The sequence below is a fragment of the Apus apus genome, chromosome 1 (genome assembly GCF_020740795.1).
Source record: "Apus apus isolate bApuApu2 chromosome 1, bApuApu2.pri.cur, whole genome shotgun sequence".
Lineage (NCBI taxonomy): Eukaryota > Metazoa > Chordata > Aves > Apodiformes > Apodidae > Apus > Apus apus.
Genome location: NC_067282.1, coordinates 22,706,806 through 22,728,007, shown reverse-complemented (window position 1 = coordinate 22,728,007; position 21,202 = coordinate 22,706,806). Strand labels below are relative to the sequence as shown.

The following is a 21,202-nucleotide window of genomic DNA, read 5'->3' as shown; positions in this document are numbered from 1 at the left end:
ATGTATACATTAAAATTCAAGCAAACTAATTATACTTTTTTTCCTCCTCTCAACTTTTTAACCAAGAAATCTTCCTTATTATTGAAACAGTGCAGTGCTGCCATCAGTACAGCCCACACAATTAAAAATAACAGACTTTTAAAGCACACATGCCATACTCAACAACAATTGGCACTTTGGCAACAGATATGGTGGCCATCACTCTAATGACATAACAAAATAAAACTGAGATAGGCACCAAGAGGCTTTTAAACCTTATAGATGCAGCAGTTCGGATACTGAGTTACAGTCAATGTGTGCTGGAAGCAGAAAAATAGAACCTTCTGTCAACGTGATCCCATAAGATAACAAAGAGACTGAACTTCTGAGGCACAGACCAGCAGCACAGGCCAGCTGGCTTTCTGATATTTTTTTTTCCTGCTGCACTTCGGGACACAGGATTTTGCAAAATTGTTTTAAATAAACAAGAATACAACTATAGAATGCTCCTAATGTGTCTCCTATTTCCAACATTAGCCAAAATGGGAGACAGACAAAGAAAAAATATTATGAAAATTTAATGAAGATATTAACTAAAGCGAGTACCTACTTAAGCAACATAATGTGGAGGTATTTGACATACAGTTCCATAATTTTTTACTTTTTCTTCCTTTTAACTGATGCTAATGATCACTATGGTAATAGTCCTAGAGCTCATGAACAAGCAATATTCCCCTTTATGTCCAGGAATAGTTTACACCAGAAATAGTTTAAATTTCATTCCTATGAGATGATATAGAAGGTGGGATTTTACTCCAAAAAAAAGTAAGCCTAATTGTAAAAATACTGCAAAATATAGTTACCACGCTTCTATAAAAAAGGGTCATTCTTCACATCATCTATTATTCATATGGAAGTATGTGATACTAATTTTCATTTTCCAGTACTCCGAGGTATCAGTCTTAAAACATTATTCTTACATTCTCAGTTTCTTTTTTTGGTGTTTGCTGTTGGTTGATGGGTTTTGCTTTTTGTTTAATTCCATAATAAATACTACTTATTTGTTATATTTATTCTGGTTAATATACATAGGGTAACATTTAATCTCTAGGCTTTTTGGGAAAAATAGAAGTGTTTTTTTAACATAATGAATTGGCTGAGGGTGTTCAATGGAAGAACCCTTGGAGTAAAAAAAAAAAAAAAAAAAAAAAGGGCATTTACTCTTTACTCTACTAGACCAGTTTTCATGAAGAAATACAAAAATGTTTGTTTTCAAAGCAATGTCATTGCCCCAGACAATCAAACAGCATTAACTGCATCTAAGCAGAATTTCAGACAAAATCTACCCCTTTTCAAAAACCATGTTTTACCTGTCTTCTAGCCTTAAATGTAGTAGCCAAAGAGTAATCCTGGTCTTAAATTTTTTCAGAAGACAGAAAGAGAACAGTCCGAAACATTATTATTTCACACCATCACAGCTTTCTTACTTGTATCTGTTTTTTCTTAGGAGAGTGTCACTTAACAAGGCTCTTAAATACAGAAATCTCAGAAAATTAAGAAACTCGGTAAAAATCTTGAGTAATTTTCTTCATTGCCATGTTCCAGACATTGTTTAATAGACTTAAGAATTTTGGTTAATATTCAATAAATAGCCACATGCTTTTAAGCATGAACTGAATAATGACATCTATTGGTGACTGGAATTACAGGTTAGTTTCACATGAAAAAAAGGTGTTAAGTACACAGTGAAAGAAAAAAAATGGACAAGCTACTTGTAAATATTAATGTAAAGCAAATATGAATGTGATTGATCTAGTCCATTTTAAAGAAATGCAGATATTCTAGTTTCATTAAATAACACAAATCTAGCTGCTCGTTTCCACTTCACATTTTAAAACAACAGAAAGTAATAATTAATGAAAACACAAGGATGTAATATCCTTTGTCTGAAAGTAATAACTTCACATGTATTATTTTTAATGAAAAATTGACATGCATTTAAGAGATCTTCTGTCTCTTCTCCATAATTAGTATTACTAGTCATGCCTCACAGTAGCTGACAGTAGAATTATGGCTTGACAAACCAAGCAGATGCTGGCTCTGCTAAATTTTTTTCCTGTACATTGATGGATTTCCCCTTTTCCTGGATTAAGGAATGAGATTTTTGACGCGATGTATCTTCATCACTTCTTGAGCTACCCCAAATGTATCAGGAAACAGATACTCTTCATGTTGGAAAAGCACCACCATTTCAGCATTTGCATAAAGGAATCTCCTTAATTAGACAGTAAGTTTTTTAAAAGCTATGTCAGTTTACTCAAGGCAGAACTATGCATATGTAAACTCTTTGATTATAGGAAGGATTTTACCTCTCTCCCATAAAATATGCCTATATTCCTGCCTCACTGAAACTATTTATACTTCCACTTATTGATCTTCTCATAATTCATTTTCTGTGACACCAATTACAGAACAAAAATCCTTATTTTTAACAGAAGAAAGCATAATCCTCTCTTCACACTGTATCTGAACACTTGCCCAATCTGAAAGAGGACTCTGAAAGAGCAGAACTCTGCAGAACAAAGGCTGTTCACATGACTGATTTTGTTAAGGGATTAAAAATTGTATTTAGAATGGATTTAGTAACAACAGGTTTGATAAGCTTGGATAAATGAAGTCTAAAATGCCCAAGAACCTGATTTAGGCACTCCAAGGCCAAGATACATAAGAAAATTTAAATCAGACTTTTTTTTTGTCCCTTTACAACAAAGAACCTGGAATTGAAAGATAAGTCAAATAACCTTGCAGCAAGCAACTCCATATTATGGTATATGCCTCTTACTTTGCTCTCATTTTTATTAAAGACAAAGAAATTAGGCATTATTTATGTACACGTAACTTTCAATGAAAGTATCTTAAAACCTCTCCTCTCTAAGCTCAAGCTTTACAAGTAAAATTTCATATTCAAGTGTTAAGACAAAACCAAACTTGTACAATGTGCAGCTGCCAGGCCAGCATGGCCCCCCAGCAGGTGACAGGCAGAGTGCTCAGTCTGCAGTGGGGTGGCAGAGGAACAAGGAGTAGTTACAGAAGGAACTGCATCACCATGGGAGCTAATACCCACACGGGCAAGAGAAGTGTGGGGGGCTATAGCTGGAGAAAGTAGGGAATCCTGTGTCGGGATTTTAATGTCCATATACATTGCTGTTCTACTGCCACAATGCTACAGTCATCCAATGCAATTCTGACAAAATCTACATTACAGCGTCTTCATTGGCTCTAATAAAATAAAGTGTTCACCTAAAAATCAGTCTAAGTATTACCTAAATGATTCCTTCCTTATGAAGTGAAAAACATAATCTGACTTTGTCTCAAGGTCACATTACAAGTCTCTCTTGTTAACACTTTTACATGAAATGCCATCCAAACAAAAACAGTTATATAAAAAGGTAGATAGTTCAAATTAAAATTACTTGGTGATACATCATGGCATACGATCAGTAAACACTCACTGAAATAGTTACCTTATAAGCACACAGAACACAATAAATAAAACGGATCAAAAAAAGCACAATAGAAAACCGTATTTTCAGTAAAATGCAGTGAAAACATAAATAACAAGGTGCAATCTATATTATCTAAACATACCTTTCCAAGATCTGCAGCCTGTTTTAAAATATCTCTTTTTAGATCTTCTGCTTTCTTGGAATGAAAATAATTACTTTGACTCTGGATGACAAATACAATTTCTTTTAATTCTGTGAACCAGAAAATAAGAAGATTTTAAGACAAAAGAAGTTATTTTCAGTTTTGTTCCAAAGCTACTGAGAACCCAGCTGTGTGGAGGGGAATCTATTACATAGCAAGCTGCTTCTTTAGTTATACAAAAACTTCATGGTACAATAAAAAGTCATAATTTAACAGAGAAAAAAAAAATCCAAACCAGTCCTTTTAAGGCTTAATACATAAAAAAGTATGACATGACTAGAAGACCTGCAGCCACAAAGCAAATTATGCCCACATTTAAGAGTAGCCATATCCATACAGTTTCTTTTTCTCCAATACACTAGCACTCCTACTACCAGAGTTAAAAGATGTTAGCCATAGACCAGCATCTCCCCTCACGAGGCAATGGATGAACACAAAATGGAAAAGATGCTACCTTGATAAAGAGCTTAAAATCCTACCCCAAAACAAACATAAGCTGGAGAGAAACCCATGTGAGAACAATGAACTAATACTTTTCTGCTAGGGCAGCATCAGCACCTCAAACGTGCTCAGTGTTTTACAGCATCATAGCTAAGAACTTGGAACAGGAGGCTGTGAGAAATCAAAAAGAAAATAATGAAGTAGCTTTGCAAACATCTATGAACAGGGAAAAAAAAAAAGCTTATTAAAAATTAGAAGTAGGTGAAGGCTGATACCATGGAGAAGCTGAAAATAGCAATGTTTTATTGATGACTGTACCTAGAATATCTCTCAGCACTCTGAAAGGTAAGAAAAACAGGCAGATGTGATAACGTTCAGAAGCAGAACACAGCAGAAGATGAGGAGGTGAAAGGAAAAGGAGAGATGCCCTTTCCAAAATTCTTACCATATTTGACCTATGGTATGTAAGCCACCCAAGACTATAACTAAGTAACAACATTTAAGATAAGGAGACACTATTGGAGTTTCCGTTTGGTTTGCCAAAAAAGGTTGAACTTTATAAATAACTTTGCAAAAACATAGACAAGGAAATTCAGGGTATAATAAATTTAGAGTTACAAGTAATGGCCTCACCAATTAATGCCAATTACTAACACAGGATTGTAATGATGTTCAGTGTTCAAAGAGATAAGCAGACAACTCCTAGGGAGGGTGGGCGAGGACTGAGAACTGTATTTTAATTCTGTGACTCGAGGTGATATTCAGACCAGGCATAAGAGATAACAGATTCTACTTAATTCAAGGAGACAGCACAGAAAAGGTTGTGTAGTTAACATTTACAGATGACATCACTCCAGCACAAGGGAGCACCAAAAGGAAAGAAATCAAACATGAAGTTCCATGGGATCTGCACAGAATGTCCAAAAATGTGGAGAAAGAATGAGGTGTGCACACAAAAATATATAGGCAGCAAAAAAGACATAGTAAACAAATTTCAGGAAAGTGAAACTTCAAGACCACGAACATTAACAACATTATTAAAGCTGGCAAAGATATAAAACATCCATGAGAGCTTTCTAAGAACTGTTACTGGCATTCCATTAAAACCAAACTTCCAATGACACACAGGAGATGTAAAACTGAAAACAGTCCAGGATCTAAGTTCAGAAGAGAAAATCCTGAGTCACAGCTGCCAGAAAGCTGCCAGATTTTACTACAACCAATGTTTGTGTGTAGACATTCCAAGGACAGAGCACCTTAGAGGAAGCATGTGAAGCTTCTCATCAGGCAGTATTTCAATACTTTTAATCTGCAGTTTCATTGCAGTATAAATTCAACTTTTACATCATGCAGTATTTATTTTTAAAATGTTTATTCTTGCATCATAGATCAAATCAAGCTAAAAGAGCTTAGTTTCACATCAAGATCTTGATCTCTAGGTTAAAAATGCTAACTTGGCAAACAGGGTGGAATGAGTGAAGAACAGTGGAATAAAGATGAAGAATAAATATCCAAAGAAGGAAAATAGTACTCTCAAGGAAAAAAGGTAACACTGAGCACTTGAAGAAGGATTACAATAAAAACAGCAGCAACAAAATGAGCATTAACCCCACATACCTTTGCTAACATTATGAGAAGTTGCCAAATCCAAGACCTGACCATCCATTACCTTCCATTGTTCCTCTGAACAGTTACTTGTTAATTGCGACAGCCTGGTCTAGTGTGAGGTGTCCCTGCTCATGGCAGGGAGGTGGGAACCTGATGATCTTTCAGGTCCCTTCCAACCTTAACCATTCTATGATTCTATTCTATGAGACCTATGACAACTCAAAGCTGCAGTTATGTTTTTCTACTTCCCCCAACATTCACTTCTCTCAATTTATTAGCTCATTCACCAAGACAAACTCTAAAGATGTCAAAATGTGTGAGGTTTCTGGTAATAAGAGTTGCGGAGATGGCATAAGCACTAACACATATCAATACTCATGTCACCTTTTTTTCCATGCTCTGACCCACTCTGCTTAAAAAAACTATGCACAATAAAAATGTCTGAATGGCAGTTATTTGCTGTCTAGCAAGAAATTTTCTAGATTTCCTGTGCAGAAATCAAAATTAGTGTAAAAAATAAAATTATGTTCCAATGACACTACTGAGATACAAAGGGCTAAATCTACATGCACAACACTGAAAACACCCCTGGAGATACAAAGCAAAACCTGTACTGATTTATATAATTACTGTTTCAGTATCAGTACATTTTCAGATATGCAAGCATCTGCATTACACTCATTTTCACTTACAGTACATTTAACAACAGCTGTGGTATCCCACAATAGAATACTTCCAAGGACTAATCTAACACCTGCTTTTGTGTTACTGCTTTAAACTGATGGAAATAGTTTCCTCTCACATAGACACTTAAAAATAGTTCATAAAAAGAACTATTCATTTATTAAAATGTTGACAGAACGTATGTATGATTTTAAACACCTACATTGCTTCTCCAGTCAATAAAAAGTCAACCAAGTAAGACAAAGAATGGAATATTTTCAAAGATTAATATCCAAAAGAGAGATACACTGACACTTTATTTCTCTTTTATTTCTCTAATATATTTCCATATCTGCAGAGTATCTTCAACAATCTCTAATACTCACTGATTGGAAAGAAACTGCAAGCTGACAGGAAAAAAATATTTTAAGAAAAGTGGGAAACAGTAATGCTGAAACTTCCTTACCTTGCTGAGTCTCCTTATCACAACCATGGCTCATTGCTAAACAGAACGGAGCCTTAAAAAACAAGCCACCAACAGTAATGTGTATGTTAGCCAGCATACAATGACCCTAAGCAAAGTACACATCTTTAGGAATTACCACTAAGTCAGTTCTAAAGCCGGCAAAATGGAAATACTGGAAATACTGCTATTTGGAAGATAAGCATTGCAGTTTTGGGGTTTTCTTGGTGAAGTTTATTCACCACAAAGGGCTGCTTTAGTCTACTCAAAGCTACTGAAAAATTTAAAACAAACATTTCAAGAAAAAAAAAAAAAAAAAAAAAAAAGATGATGATGCTGCCTGCTAGCCTTCCTCTGCTAGCCAAAGGTTCAGGTCTTCACCCAGGATGCAAGAAACCGATTCTCCTCAGTGAGGCAGTTTGGGCCTGAATGTAGGTCTCTGGCAGCCCAAGTCAGTCTCTGCATTTCCTGGCTACAAGGAATTCTGGGGTGGGTCTTCCTCATTCTCTCCTATTGTTCTAGAAACAGAGAAGAGTAAAAATGGCTCCTGAGCTTCCTAGTTACCTAACTCGCCTCAAACAGTGGGCATCTAGAACAATGCCTCTGACTCACTGAGTGTTTTAACACATCATTAAGAAGGTACAACTGGCATCAACTGAAAAGGAATCCCATTATGATTTATCTACTTATCTGGAATATGTGTGACCCAGTTCAAGCCATTTCCACAAAAAAATTACAGTTCTAACTACCACTTAAAAATAACTGGGATGCAGCCTAACCACTGGCCTCTAACAGGTAAAAGAATGCCACTGACATTTTTGCAATTCTGTCAATGATCAATAGCTCCTCTACCCTTTGGGGTTTTCATTCCTAGGTAATGCTGGAAATAAAATTAATTTGTTTTAAGGCTAAATTGAATACTTGTAAAATAAAAACCCATTGAAAAAGTACAAAAAGTCTCATTACTCATTCAGACATAACTAAACTGCAGAAGCACTGGTGCTTTAACTCATAAAACAGAGACTATACTGTGTAGGTCAGAAAACTAGGCTTCCAATTCAAGTTTAAAAAAACTGAAGTCACTTGTGTATCATCAGCCTTCCCCTCCTTTTATGCCAACTCTAAAATCAACCTGAATCTCCAGATCAGGATTTTTTAGCTCCTAAGCTTTGAGCAGATTATTGCAGCCTAGTATAAAGCTTCTATGGGTAACAGTAGAGACAAGTCTTTTTTAACACTAAAAACACTAATTTGCAAATGTGTTTATATAAAGTTATTGGAATTTTTCTGGATTAAGGACAGTGTATACATACATATAGAGACACATAAGCTCATTTGTGTGTGTGCTTATTTATCATACCTGTCATAAGCATTGTATATGACTGATTTATCTGTTTATGGCCTGCAACATGGAACTGAAAGCCTTCCTGACTTCAAAACAATCTCCCTCAACACAGTTTGAGTATTACTAATATTTCTATTTCCTGAATTTTACTAAGCTACTTGCCTTAGTAACTTTCAAAAACCCTACTTCAAAATACATGCTCCTCAGACTGCACTCATAGTTTTGCAATATATAAAGTATTTTGATTACCACTTCAGAAGTCATGATGTGTCTTAACACTTACTGAACCAAAAAAAAGGTTCATCACCTACACATTTGCTCTGATACTAAAGAAAAAAAAATTAAACCTTGCACGTTGTTCTTGACTTTCCACCTGAACTTCCCTCATTAATTCCTAGAATGCTATCTAAAATGCAGAACTAAGCAAGGTAGGATACTAAAAGGATTTAACAGTGAAAAATACTTCTGATCCTTCCAGAATACTGCACATATTTGATGATCAGAGGACATATAACATCACCATATTTGCAAGGATCAAATCCAAGAAAAAAAAGACCCAACACTCCTTCATTATTCTTCTCTCATTTAACACACAGGTTTAAACAAACAAACAAACAAAACACCATGAAACTAAATACTCCCTCATCCTGCAGCCAAAAGCTAGTACATACTCCTGTGGCGAGAGGGGTATCTCGAGAGAGAATGACTCAACATACCTTGGATCCCAGTTACCCTCTGGAAATGCTCCTCTCTTTCCTCAAACTGCAGGAAGAATCTAGAGAATTCACGCACTCAAACTCAGTGCTTCCTTGAGTTTCCAAAGGAGGTAAAATCATTATACTGGCCTTCCAGTACCTGAAGGGGCCTACAGGAAAGCTGGGGAGGGACCTTTTATAAAGGCATATAGTGAGAGGACAGGGGGTAATGGTTTTAAGCTGGAAGAGGGTAGATTTAGGTTAGACAGTAGGAAGGAACTCTATGAGGGTGGTGAGACACCAGAACAGGTTGCCCGGAGTTGTGAATGACCCATCTCTGGAAGTGTTCAAGACCAGGTTGTATGGGGCTTTTAAGTAACCTGGTCTACTGGGCGGTGTCCCTGCCCATGCAGGAGGATTGGCATTAGATGATCTTTAAGGTCCCTTCCAACCCAAGCCATTCTACGATTGCACATGAGCCTGAAATAGCCAGTGTCCCACTTCAAGAATCAAACATTCTAAAAGCCGAAAATAATATTGGTCAGCAATACAGCCCACCGTGTGGGCTAAAACTCACTAATAGAGTACCTATACATCAATCTGAAGTGCAAGATGTTTTCCCATAGTGTGGCAACGATGACACAACATTGCTACGTCACAACACAGGTCTGCTGGGAGTGATTAAAGCAGCAGCCAGCACCTGGCTGTGCTGAGACTTCACAGAAAGAGAAGAAAAGAGGAAGTGGACTTTCTTTGACACCAGATAAGGATTGGTGAAAAGGGAAACAGTAATACTCCTATAGACAGGTCCTGACCTTTTAATGGTAAAATAGGAGATTATCAGCACAAGAGACTTCATTATTTTCAACAAAAGTTATCTGTGTTAGGGACAGAGCTTGCAACTATGTCCAAAAAAAGCCAAAAAAACAAACAAAAAACAGATCTTCTCAGCACCATTCACAGTTCTCTTAGCAACTCCAATGAAAGCATGCCAAGTCTTCCTGGTGTTCAGCTTTCATGTCAGAACTACTCAGAAACTGCTGCAACAGAGACATGGTCAAGCTGGCTCTTTATAGAACAATAAGACCCAAGTGTTCAGGGTTTAGAAGTGTCCAAACTGTCCAAGTTGCTTTAAGAATTAAACTGCTATAGTATAGCAGAGGCAGCACAAAGTTATGAAGCAGAGACTGCAAGTCCTTATCTCAGGTCTGTAAACTTTTTGCTGGAAGGACATCAGACTTATTTTCAGGAAAGACAGAAGCCTTTATCTCACATGTCCAGAAAAAATTATTTTACCACTCAGTATCCTATTAACGTTTGACATGTTTGTTAAATACATAGATAGATAGATAGATAGATAGATAGATAGATAGATAGATAGATAGATAGATAGATAGATAGATAGATATTACAAAGTTATTACAAGTTGTTACAAGCAATTTATAACAACCCTAGTAATTACAAATACCAGGAGAGCTTAGCAAAATGGTAACATTGAGTTTCATGTTAGATTTTTACAAGAACTAAGTATCATAAAGTGTGATTATAGAATATAATGTACTACAAAAAGCAATGCATCAGTTTCATAGTGCAAGTTTTCAGAAACACACTCAACTACAAGAACTTCAAATACAAAAAGATCAGAGACTTCTGTTTCATGAGACTATGGAACCAAAGGAAAAAAAAAAAACCCACAAACTATTTGGGATTGGCAATTAACTAACACTGCTGTTGAGCATTTAGGCCCTGTTCCAACCACCACTCTTCAAAGCATAACTGTATTTTATTTATATTAAAAAGGCAGTCAAGTGAAAACAAATACAGACTACACAGTACTCACCTCTGCTTATTTTACTAATTGTTCCACTTTTTTCAGATTTCTAGAAGAAAGGAGAAAAAGCAAAATAAGAATAAAGGCAAAACCTCCAATATTTCTATAAAGAGACATAGGGAGTCAAAACGTTCATCAGATTTGTAAATGCATACACAGAGGTTTTAACACAAGAATTAATAAAGAAAACTAAAGTAAAAAGTTTTTCAACATTGAAAATTTAAACAGATACTCCATGTGTCTGTATACTATTACTTAGACAATACAGTAAAAAAATAAAAAGAAAAAAAAAAGAGATAATGCTTTTCCATGACTCGATTTATACCAGAGTTCTTTAAGTTAATACTAATTGTATTTTTTTTCTTCTTTTAATATATAACTTCTGAGCACAAAATTTGACATACTGAACTCTACACTACAAACACACCTGTTCAGTGAGTAAAAAAACCCCAACACACTCTTACTCATTGGATCCACTAGCTACTGAAACACCTTTTGTTAAAGGAAGACACAAAAGCAATTAATATAAAGACAAATAAATATGAAAATGTTGCTGCACAAAACTTGGTTTCCCTGGGATTTACTCAGGTATAATATACATTTGCAATGGAATTTTAACAGAGTGCTGAGGAACAGAAAACAGTGACACTGCATTTCCATCGTTAACCAGGAAAACAAGACACACACATAAAAGTATCTTAGGAGCATAATCAATTGCTTCTAAATAACAGAGGCTGGGTAGAAAGGTGATGTTTAAGAACTGCTGACGGGTAAAGAGACAGGACTGGAGAATTAGCTCTCCACCTCCTACAAAAAATGCAGGAAGGAAAACAGAGCCTTTGTTTATTGTGCTATTTCTCCCTGGTAACTGCACCTCAGTGCTCACGTTTCTTCACATGTAAAGATCATCTTTACTAATTGCAGAAGGATGTTGTAGATTCATGATGGTTTTTTGAGACCTTCTGAAGGTCTCAAATGCCATACATCATTCCTCTGTAATAAGTCTGAATATAGTTCTCCTACCCTTGTGAATTTATTCCTACTTATAAACACTTTCCCTCTTTTTTTTTTTTTTATCATATCCATCTAATTATTTTAGTCCTATTTGCATCAGATGGTCTCTCTCTCTGTCCAGGTCTGACTTACACTGAAATTCATAAGCTCCAACTTCCTTGCCAGCCATCTGTAAAACCTTTTCAAGAATGAAGGCATTGCACCCATGCTCATGACTCCTTTTGCTGAGTCCACAAAATTTAAAAAATTCCTGTAAGTAGAAGTTATTTTGATGACTATACACAGTTCTACCATCTATACACCACACATTACCCTATATCATAAACGACATGGGAAGATTAATTTTCCACGCAAACATAAAAATGTGTGCTGTGTGATACACAGTGTGATGAACAAGCTACATTTTACAATGACCTTTATTAAAACACAAAACAAAACAACTGTTGTCCATTGCATTCATGTTAACACAAAAAAAGGAAGGAAAAAAAAAAAGGAATTTGGCCTGAAGAGTTCTAGAAGGCACCTCTGACTTCCAAATAGTAGGAAAGCCTTCAAAAATTAGATCCTGTAGAAGAATGCTTACGTTAATCAGCTGGATCAAGAACAGTAATAGAATTTGACAAACAGCAATTTACAAGTAAAAAGAGAGTGACATTTCCTAATCTCACAGATACATTGCAGCAAATCAACAGTCTGCAATAGTCATATTTTTCATTTATGAAAATTACTGTAGATATAGCAATCATCATCAAAACCAAAACATATAATTTGAAACACATCTCTGACAACATTTCTATTGCATTTTATGTGAGTCTAAGTGGCACACAGAGATTCTAATTCTTGATTCATTCCAGTACTTTTATTTGATTTACCTCCTTTAAATCTCTTTTATATGCACACAAATATCTGTTACAAATATATACATTTTTAAAAAATCGTAAATTACTTTTAAAGGACATACATGCAACCATACCTAACATCCATTGTGCTGTTTAATGGTTGGGCTAGCTCTGACCATTAGTTCTTCTAATCTGTTAATTTGAAATTTCATGCCCAAGCTTTACTTGAGCCATGACTTGGGCAACAATACGTAATAATACTAATTTAGCAGAGAGGCAGCCACTTTCCTCTCAATGTATTATCCAGTTAACAAAACCAAGGAGAAAGCCAAACTTGCCTCTGAACTAATAAAGGTAATACACTCAAAAACTATTCTCAACAACACTATCTCAATAATACTATCAACTCATAGAAGCTATGCAAAATAGTAAACTTTTTCTTTTACTCTAAGTTTCTAAAGCACTCTTCAGCTGATTGTATAAAAAAGTAAATTGTTTTCTAAATTATTGTTACACAAAAAACCCCAAAAAACCTAATTCTCTTAAAACAAATGTCAACTTAAGTCAGAAAATCAGGAACAAGAAAGAAATCAAAAGTATTACATATAAATTTATTCCAGTAATTCTAAGAATCTGTAAGATAAATTAAGATCCTAGTAATAGTAGAAGTGTAGTGTTATATGCAACTTGTGTTCCATTAAAGGTCTCATATGACATTTAGTACCACTGAAGTCAATGATCAAAATAATCCATGTCACAGATGTTCAGCTGTCTGCCCTGGTATCTTCTAGAAGATTTTATAATGTCTGTAAAATGCTCTTGCTCTAGCAATTAAAATTTATTACCTGCAGCACTGGTAGTTCAGTCTCATCTTCTGCAGCTCCAGGAGCTACACCTACAGCAAAAGCTGAAAGAAAAAGCAGACTTTTTTCATATTATAATAAGAGCTCATTTTCACACCTGATAAAGTTCTGCAGTAAAACAAATAAAAAAAATAACATTTAGGTAGAGTTTCACATTAAATTATACTATATTGGTAATAATCTTAATGAACCTAAGACAGTCCATTATTACAGAATTTATACATTTGCTGCCTGACAATTCTATTCTTGTACATTGTTGAAGAGATCACTCTTTGATGTGAAGCCAATTTATCTTGGAATAAATCTGTTCAGTCCAGTAGTTCACTTGACAACAGCATAAAGTGTTATGACATGGGAAACCTGCATTCCACTCTACCTTAAGGATTACCAAAGCTCAACTGGGAACCACAGAAACTTGAAGATGGCTGTCCTATGCTTTGAATGCCATCTGTGAACAACAAATTCGTTAATGTGTAGGAAACCCAGACAAATGTTTATAAAAAGAACAAAGAGCAAATCTGCACAGACCTACTATTACCTTTAACCTTCCATATTGACACCAAACTGTGGATACACTTCCGGTTTGTATTCAAAAAATCATAAAAAAGGGTTCCTGTGGGTTTTTTTGCTTCTTGATGTTCTCGCCTAATTAATTAGTCTCAGCTTGCTAATTTGTAAAATTTCTTTTATTTAACATAAGAAAGCTTTGCTAAGATACTTGATAAGGAATCTTAAAGGTACTAAAGAGATGCAAGTGAAAGTAAATCGCTATGATTTGGAAGGAACTCAAGATACTACTACTCATCATGGTCAAATAGATCGTTTTCTTAAAAACCAGGGCAGAAAAAAAAACCAACAAGATTCAAATAGACTGTCGCACTGCAAGTTTAAATTATTTATTGCTTGAAATTGATTTCAAAGAGAATTGCTACCACCTGTCAATTCCTTTTATACACTAGAAATCTGAAATGTAGGAAAGCAAAAAGACAAGATTGTCCAAACCCTGTGGTGCTCATGTCCAATCACCTATATTCCTATCACAGATTCACAATCATCAGATTCATAGATTCCTACAACAGGAACCAGAGATTTCATCAAGTGTCTAGGAGCTGTGTTTCACAATGGTCCTGATTGACTCAAATCACAAATCACACCACTAGATGCAGACAACCCAAAATCAGTCTAACACAACAGACTCATGTTGACCTTAGTCACATTACAATAAGGCATTTAGCCAGGAAGAAGAAAACAGTACAAATAGGACTGTCCCCCCAGTGTCGTCATCAAATAATGTTTTGCACTTCTGGTTCAAAAGCACACAGTGAGTACCTCCATCTGCCTATTATATCCCTTTCTGACAGCATGTTCTGGTAACTTCTCTCCTGCTTTTACAACATAACAGCACTTAAAGCTCCAGATAGGAATATCTTCCTCTACATAAACCAGATCCCCATCTTCTAATTGACACAATCCTAATTACAACATCAACATGAATCACCCTTTTTCCAGGAAAGGAAATCACATAGTATTAACCTAAAGAAGCATCACCTCATACAGTCGGCTTATCTGCAAAACTGAATGCAAGCAGAATTTTCATGACCGTCAGTTTTTAATATGCAGCTGAGGAACAGCACATTGAGACCTGAAACAACTGTGATTGACAAGAGATACTGCCTTTCTTACCATAATATTCAATAACCCATGCCATGTTGCTTCTAGGATTTATAAAATATTAATTCACATGATCCTTGAAACAAATCAAACGATACTCAAATAATCTGGGGAAAAAAATACCTATTTCATACTATGTCTTTGACAACACAGATAAAGCTCTTTGGGGAACTATTTTAACAATCTATTTCATCTTGGTGTTATAGAATCACAGAATTGTTGAGGTTACAAAGGACCCCTGAGGATCATGTAGTCCAACCTCAGGATGCTCAGGACCCTGTCTAGTGAGATACAAGTATTTCCTAGGAGAAAGACTCCAGAAAATCTCCAAGTAACCTCTTCCAGTGTTCAATCACTCTTAGACTAAAACAATAATAATTTCTTATGTTTAAATAGAATTTCCTGTATTTCAGTTTGTGCCAACTACTTCACGTCCTTTTAGGCATCACAGAAGTCTTTCTTACCTGTGCTGACCCCCATAAGGCATTTACTCATGTTGGTAAGATCCTCCCTGAACCTTCCCTTCTCCAGTCCCAGTTCCGTCAACCTCTTCTCAGATGTCAGGTGCTCCAGTCTATTCCTAATCTTCACAGTCCTTGCTAGGCTCACTCCAGTATATCCATGTCACTCTTGTACTAAGCAACCCAGACCTGGATAGAGCTCTCCAGGTGTGTCGCAACAGTACTGAAAAGAGAGGTCACCTGCCTTGACCTGCTGGATAAACTCTGCTTAATGCAGCCCAGAAGGCTGATGACCATCTTTGCCACAATGGCACACTGCTAGTTCATGGTCAGTTTGTTGCCCACCAGGAGGGAGTCTCAAGTCCTTCTCCACAAAGCTGCTTCCCAGACAGTGTGGCCCCCCACCATGTGCACTGCTGCATGGGGTGACTCTTTGCCAGGGGCAGGACTTGGCACTTCCCTTCACTGAACTTGGATTTCCAAGTTTCCCATTTGCTCATTTCTCCAGCCTGCTTAGGTCCCTCTGAAAGGCAGCACAACCCCTCCTGCCCATTTTGTATCCTCTGCAACTTGACGAGTGTGCACTTTGTCCCACTGTCCAGGTCATTAATGATGAGCCTGAACACTTCTGGAGCCATTACCAACCCTGGAGTGCACCACACCGCTGATGAGAGCCCATGAGCCCAGAAAATCAAACAGTTCTCTGTCCACATAGCTAGCCCATACTTCATAAAGGATACAGTGCTGAAGTCCTTGCTAAAACTGAGATAAACAACATCCACTGTTTTGCCCACATTCACACAGGCAGCCATCTCATCACAGAACTATTTTGGGTTGGTCAAGCATGATTGCCCCTTTGTAAAAACATGCTGACTTCTCCAAATCACCTTGTCTTTTGTATGTTTGTCTTGTCCTTTCTTGTTCATTATTTAATGCAGTGTGTATTTTGAAGCTGGTTAACACACAGAGCTGTTCACATCATTTGGCACAAGCAGACAGAAGCTGAATGGGCCAACTGCCAGTCCACCCCTCCTTTTGCTAAATGCTCAAAGACTGAGGATAAGAAAGAAAAGGAAATAAATTTTAGGAAGACTTTAAAGTTATTTTCTTCAATTTTATCTTTATTTCTGTTGAAAGCAGGACTGAAGTCCACTGAAAAAGCTAGACAACATTGCCTTATCCATTCAAAGCCTGGAAATTTAATCAGAGAATGTAATATAAGCAACTTCAATTCCTATTTATTTTTCTCAAGTGTCCCATTATTTCTATTAAAACCTTGGGGAGTAAACAGACTTGCTTATACCACTAGAAAGTAACACTTTATAATTTATTTTCATTGTTCAGCAGCTGAACTGCAGGAGCATGTGCCAACAAACTATTAGGAAAACGAATGCAAATACTGTAGCATTAAAATACAATACACTGAATAAATACATATAATTATATAGTACCACATTATAAACGTAGAAGTAATCTTTCCTTCAGTTCTACCCTTTGAAGTGTAAATAACTTCCAACTGGTTACAATTTATGTCATTTAAGTGCAAAGGATGCTGAAAACTGAGAAGTTAATGGTTTCACTGGGGAAGAAAGGTAGCATTTCTGTTATCTTCCTCATCTGAGGCCTGACTGAAGGCTGACTGACTCCACAGAGTCACTCCAATCACCTCACTGGGCTGAGGGTCAGTTTAAATGAGCTACAAAAAAGTTATGATTCTGTGACTTCTATATGGCCAAACCATGACTAATAATAACCACTTGAAACAGTTAAAGGCATTGATTATGTTGTACACAGTAGACTAAATATTTAAAATAGAATTCATTTATACTTCTAATTATAATATAATGAAAGGCCTATTCTTGTTTGGTTGGGGGTTGGCTGGGTTTCCTCACCCCCTTCAAGTTTTCAAAGAACATAATATTCTATGGACTGACGTGATTCCAGGAAAAATGTGCACTGATGCTGTCAGTCAAAGAGACAGGATCTTCCATCATGAGACAGCCTAGGAGTTCTAGCAAGCAAAATAAATTAGTTTCATATATTTATATGCAACCTTTTGTAACATTTCTTCATTGTTGCTGCCCTATCAGCATCAAAGACCCTGGTCTAGCCAGGTAAGAATGAAGACTTGCATATTTATCAACCCAAAACAGGGAGAGAGCATGGGGAGGAGGAGGTGATGCAAGCAAATTTCCAGCATCTCAAGCTTATCATAAAATAAAAGCAACTTGGTTTATTTCTTTACTAAATTTCTTTAAGCTAATGACACATAGGGGAAGAAGGCAGCTGAAACCACCACTGTGAACCACTGAAATGCCTAAATGAGTGCTGCGTAGACCAATACCTTTATAAAAGGCAAGAAAAGAAAAACAGTACTAGAGAAAGCATCTTCATTATCCCTCCTGATTGTCTGATTGTTAGACCAAACAAAATAATCTGAATACATTTTCCCATTCTGCAAACTGCCACCCACAAGCTGGAATTTATGAAATCACTTAACTAGCAAAAGAGAAGCTGCTTTCTTCTGTGAAATGCAGTCTAAATGATTTGTTTTCCAAGGGCAAAGCTAACTGTTTTGCAAACTTGCTATCCTGGCCATCTCAAAAGCACAAAGTATTTTTTATGAAAGGAAAGGCTTTTAACACAAAAGGGTTTTTTAAAAACTAGAAGAAAGCCACGATACTCCAATAAGCTTCAGGTGAACAAGTTCTCTACAAGCATTAATAGAGACCTGCTAACCAAGAGATAACTGGGCAAGCAAGAGCGCCTAGGGTTTTCTATTTCTGCCTTCTACCTGCGTGTATGTACATACATATGACAAATATACAGGGAAAAATGAAGCTGTGATTACAATCTCTTCAAGGTTACAATTGCCACCGTACTTTGCTGAAGCACTGGAGCTAAACTACTCATCCTAGAAATAAATACTGCTTTAGGAAGAGCAGTGGAGTACTAGGACTCCTCCAAAAACCAAACTGCATACGTGAAACATGAAGTGTTCTACAAGAGAAAAATCAAAACACTACAGTCTTACTTCGCTGAAAACAGGATTTATTTGTACCAGGTTGCCCCTGCAAGGTTTCGATCCACAAGCCATAGTACTGAAAGAGAATCCAACCCAAAGGCTCAAAACAAACCGACAAGCCTGTGCTGGCAGAGATCGAAACAGGCAGGCACAGAAATAATGAGAGACAGAACAGATGAAAACATTTACTTCTGCCTCCTGCACTCACAGCAACAGCTCCTCAGCTCCAAGAGCCTGTAGCGATCCCACGACAGACAGACATACTACTAGTCCTTTCAGTTTTCTCCCATCTGCCTGGACACATTAAAAACGTCTCTAAAACACAGCAAGACACGTTACGCTGACCCGGTAACCCTTCCACCTCCCCTCAGCAACACCCAGCCAGCAAGCAGCTGCTCCAAACGCGAGCGGCCCCGCGGCGGCTTCAGCCGCCTGCCTCGCCAGGGCCGCCTGCCGCGCCGAGGACGCCCCGCGCAGCCCCGCGCCGCCCCGCGCAGCCCCGCGCCGCCCCGCGCAGCCCCGCGCAGCCCCGCGCAGCCCCGCGCAGCCCCGGGAGCCGGTCCCGGCGCCGCCAGCCCCTCAGAGCCAGGGCCGCCCGGGGCAGCCGGCGCCGTCCCGCCCGCGCTCCAGCCCAGCTCCCCGACAAACTCGGGAGGAAGGGGCACTGCCTCCCGCCCGCCTGCCCTCCCGGGAAGGGGCAGAGCAGTGCGGCAGCGGCAGCTCCCACGCCCCGTTAAGCTCTTCCAGCTCTGTCCCGTGCCCTCCTGCCCTCATCACCCCCCCGGCGGGGCCGAGCGTCCCGAACCTCCTCCCTTCACCTCGCCATGGAGTCCTGGCCCGGGCCCGGCCACTCACCCCGTGCGAGGAGCGGCGGCAGGAGGAAGAGGCAGGCGCACGCAGCGAAAAGCGGCCAGCGGCTGCAGCCGGGCTCCCGAGACATCTTGGCAAGGGCCGCACGGTGGGGGGAGGAGGAGAAGGAGGAGAGGGGCTCCGGCTGCCCGCCTCTGCCGCAAGAGCGCGGGCGAGCAGCCCCGGCGGGTGTCGGTGCCGCCGGGCGGGCGGGCGGGCAGAGGGGCCGCTCCGCTCCGCTCCCTCCCCTCCTCCCGCCCCCGCCGGGGCCCCGGGAGGCGGAGCGGCGCCCTCTGGCGGGCGGCAGCGGGACAGGCGGGGCTCCGCGCCACCCCCCGGCTCCGGCCTCCCGCGGCCGCACCGGCCGCCCCAGGGAGGCTGCGGACTAACTATCCAACCCCACATAGTGCTAGCATGATTAGCTGTCCTTCCGGCATCTGTTACCGAAACCAAGAATATCTTCGAGTCCTAACGGTGAATTATTAACTCTACAGAAAGTCCTCCGATCAGGTGTCCAGGTTGCCCAATTTAGACAAAAGAAGTTTATTTTGGTTATTAGCTTCATCATCCTCCTCTCACAAACATATTTAAGTATCGTCAGCCAAATGATACCTAGCACTCTGAAAGGAACCTGGTCCACAGTGATAGGTGGCCTGCTTTGTCTCTACAACAACCCCCCCAAAACCATTACCCAAAAAAGCATGCGACACCTCCAGACAGCCATCTCATAACTACCTGTGCCACCAGGAGCGGAGACACAGGGTGCCCCACAGACCGCAAGCACGTGGCACGGCCCCTGAGGCCCCACAGCTACAAACAACTAACCCAGGGTTGGTCAGAGAAACACAGACCTGGAGCTGCACAAAACTGGTCTTATGGGTAGCAAAAGGCACAAAGAAGTGGTATCTGACATGTAAATGTCATGATATAGGTAGTAAACAGATATATTGTAGAGCTGCAGACCAATGAAGAAAGATCAAAAGTGTTAAGCCTTGTTAGCAAATAAAAATCTCTCCGGTGGATCCTGGAGCGAGGAAGACCATCCACACGAACATCAGATTTGTTCCAGTGAAGGATTCCACATGCTGACAACTCGCTGCCACCCACCCCAGAGTGAAACTGCTGACCTTCAGAGCCAGGGGAGCCACAGAAGGGTGAGCAGGAAAAGCTGTGTGTGTCAAGTTTTCACTGCATTGTCAGTAATTCTTTTTTCTGTAGCAATTAAATCTGTATTAATGATTATTATTCACATTTCAGCTATAGCAGCAAGAAATTATTGCCTTTACTTACTTAAAAGGTGTGATTCCTCTTTGTCCTTAAACATGATTTTGAGTGCAGCACCTGGTGCCCCTAGGTAACAATTCCTTACATGCTGGGTTATGTTACCATGAGGTTCAGCCAGATTTATATATGCACACATTTTCCTACCAAATACTTCCCACACAGCTCCCACCTACCAACCCAGCTATTCAGTACACACTGATCTCACTGGAAACAAACAGTGCAACATCCAGGTCAGCCATAAACTTACCATATTGTTAATCCAGTAAGGCCAACACCATGGGACCCAACTTGGATTTTTCTTCAAAGCTGCAGCTTCTAGATCTACTGTGTTCTTTTCCTGACAGATCAATGGTTTACAACAGGGTGCCTTAAGTATGCCAGAGAGGTGATTTTGAAGATGAATGGAAATCTTGGCAGTGATAAATGCTCACTCTCACTGCAAGTTCAGGCAAGCACATCCATA

General features: G+C 38.8%; 1 protein-coding gene across 7 annotated transcripts in view; it reads right to left on the bottom strand.

Moving 5' to 3' along the window:
- The window catches only part of B3GLCT (beta 3-glucosyltransferase), a 60,667-nt gene extending 40,978 nt beyond the window's left edge, over window positions 1–19,689 (bottom strand). For all 7 annotated transcript variants that reach the window (XR_007891020.1, XM_051633672.1, XM_051633680.1 and 4 more), the window contains exons 1-4: window positions 19,462–19,689; window positions 13,432–13,493; window positions 10,743–10,782; window positions 3,628–3,737 (exon numbers count right to left, since the gene is read on the bottom strand). Coding sequence is in view for 6 of the 7 variants with exons in the window: in XM_051633672.1 (XP_051489632.1) it covers window positions 3,628–3,737; window positions 10,743–10,782; window positions 13,432–13,493; window positions 19,462–19,546 (297 nt within the window). In the remaining variant the exon portion in view is untranslated. The remainder of the gene's footprint in view (window positions 1–3,627; window positions 3,738–10,742; window positions 10,783–13,431; window positions 13,494–19,461) is intronic.
- Window positions 19,690–21,202: the final 1,513 nt, after the last annotated feature.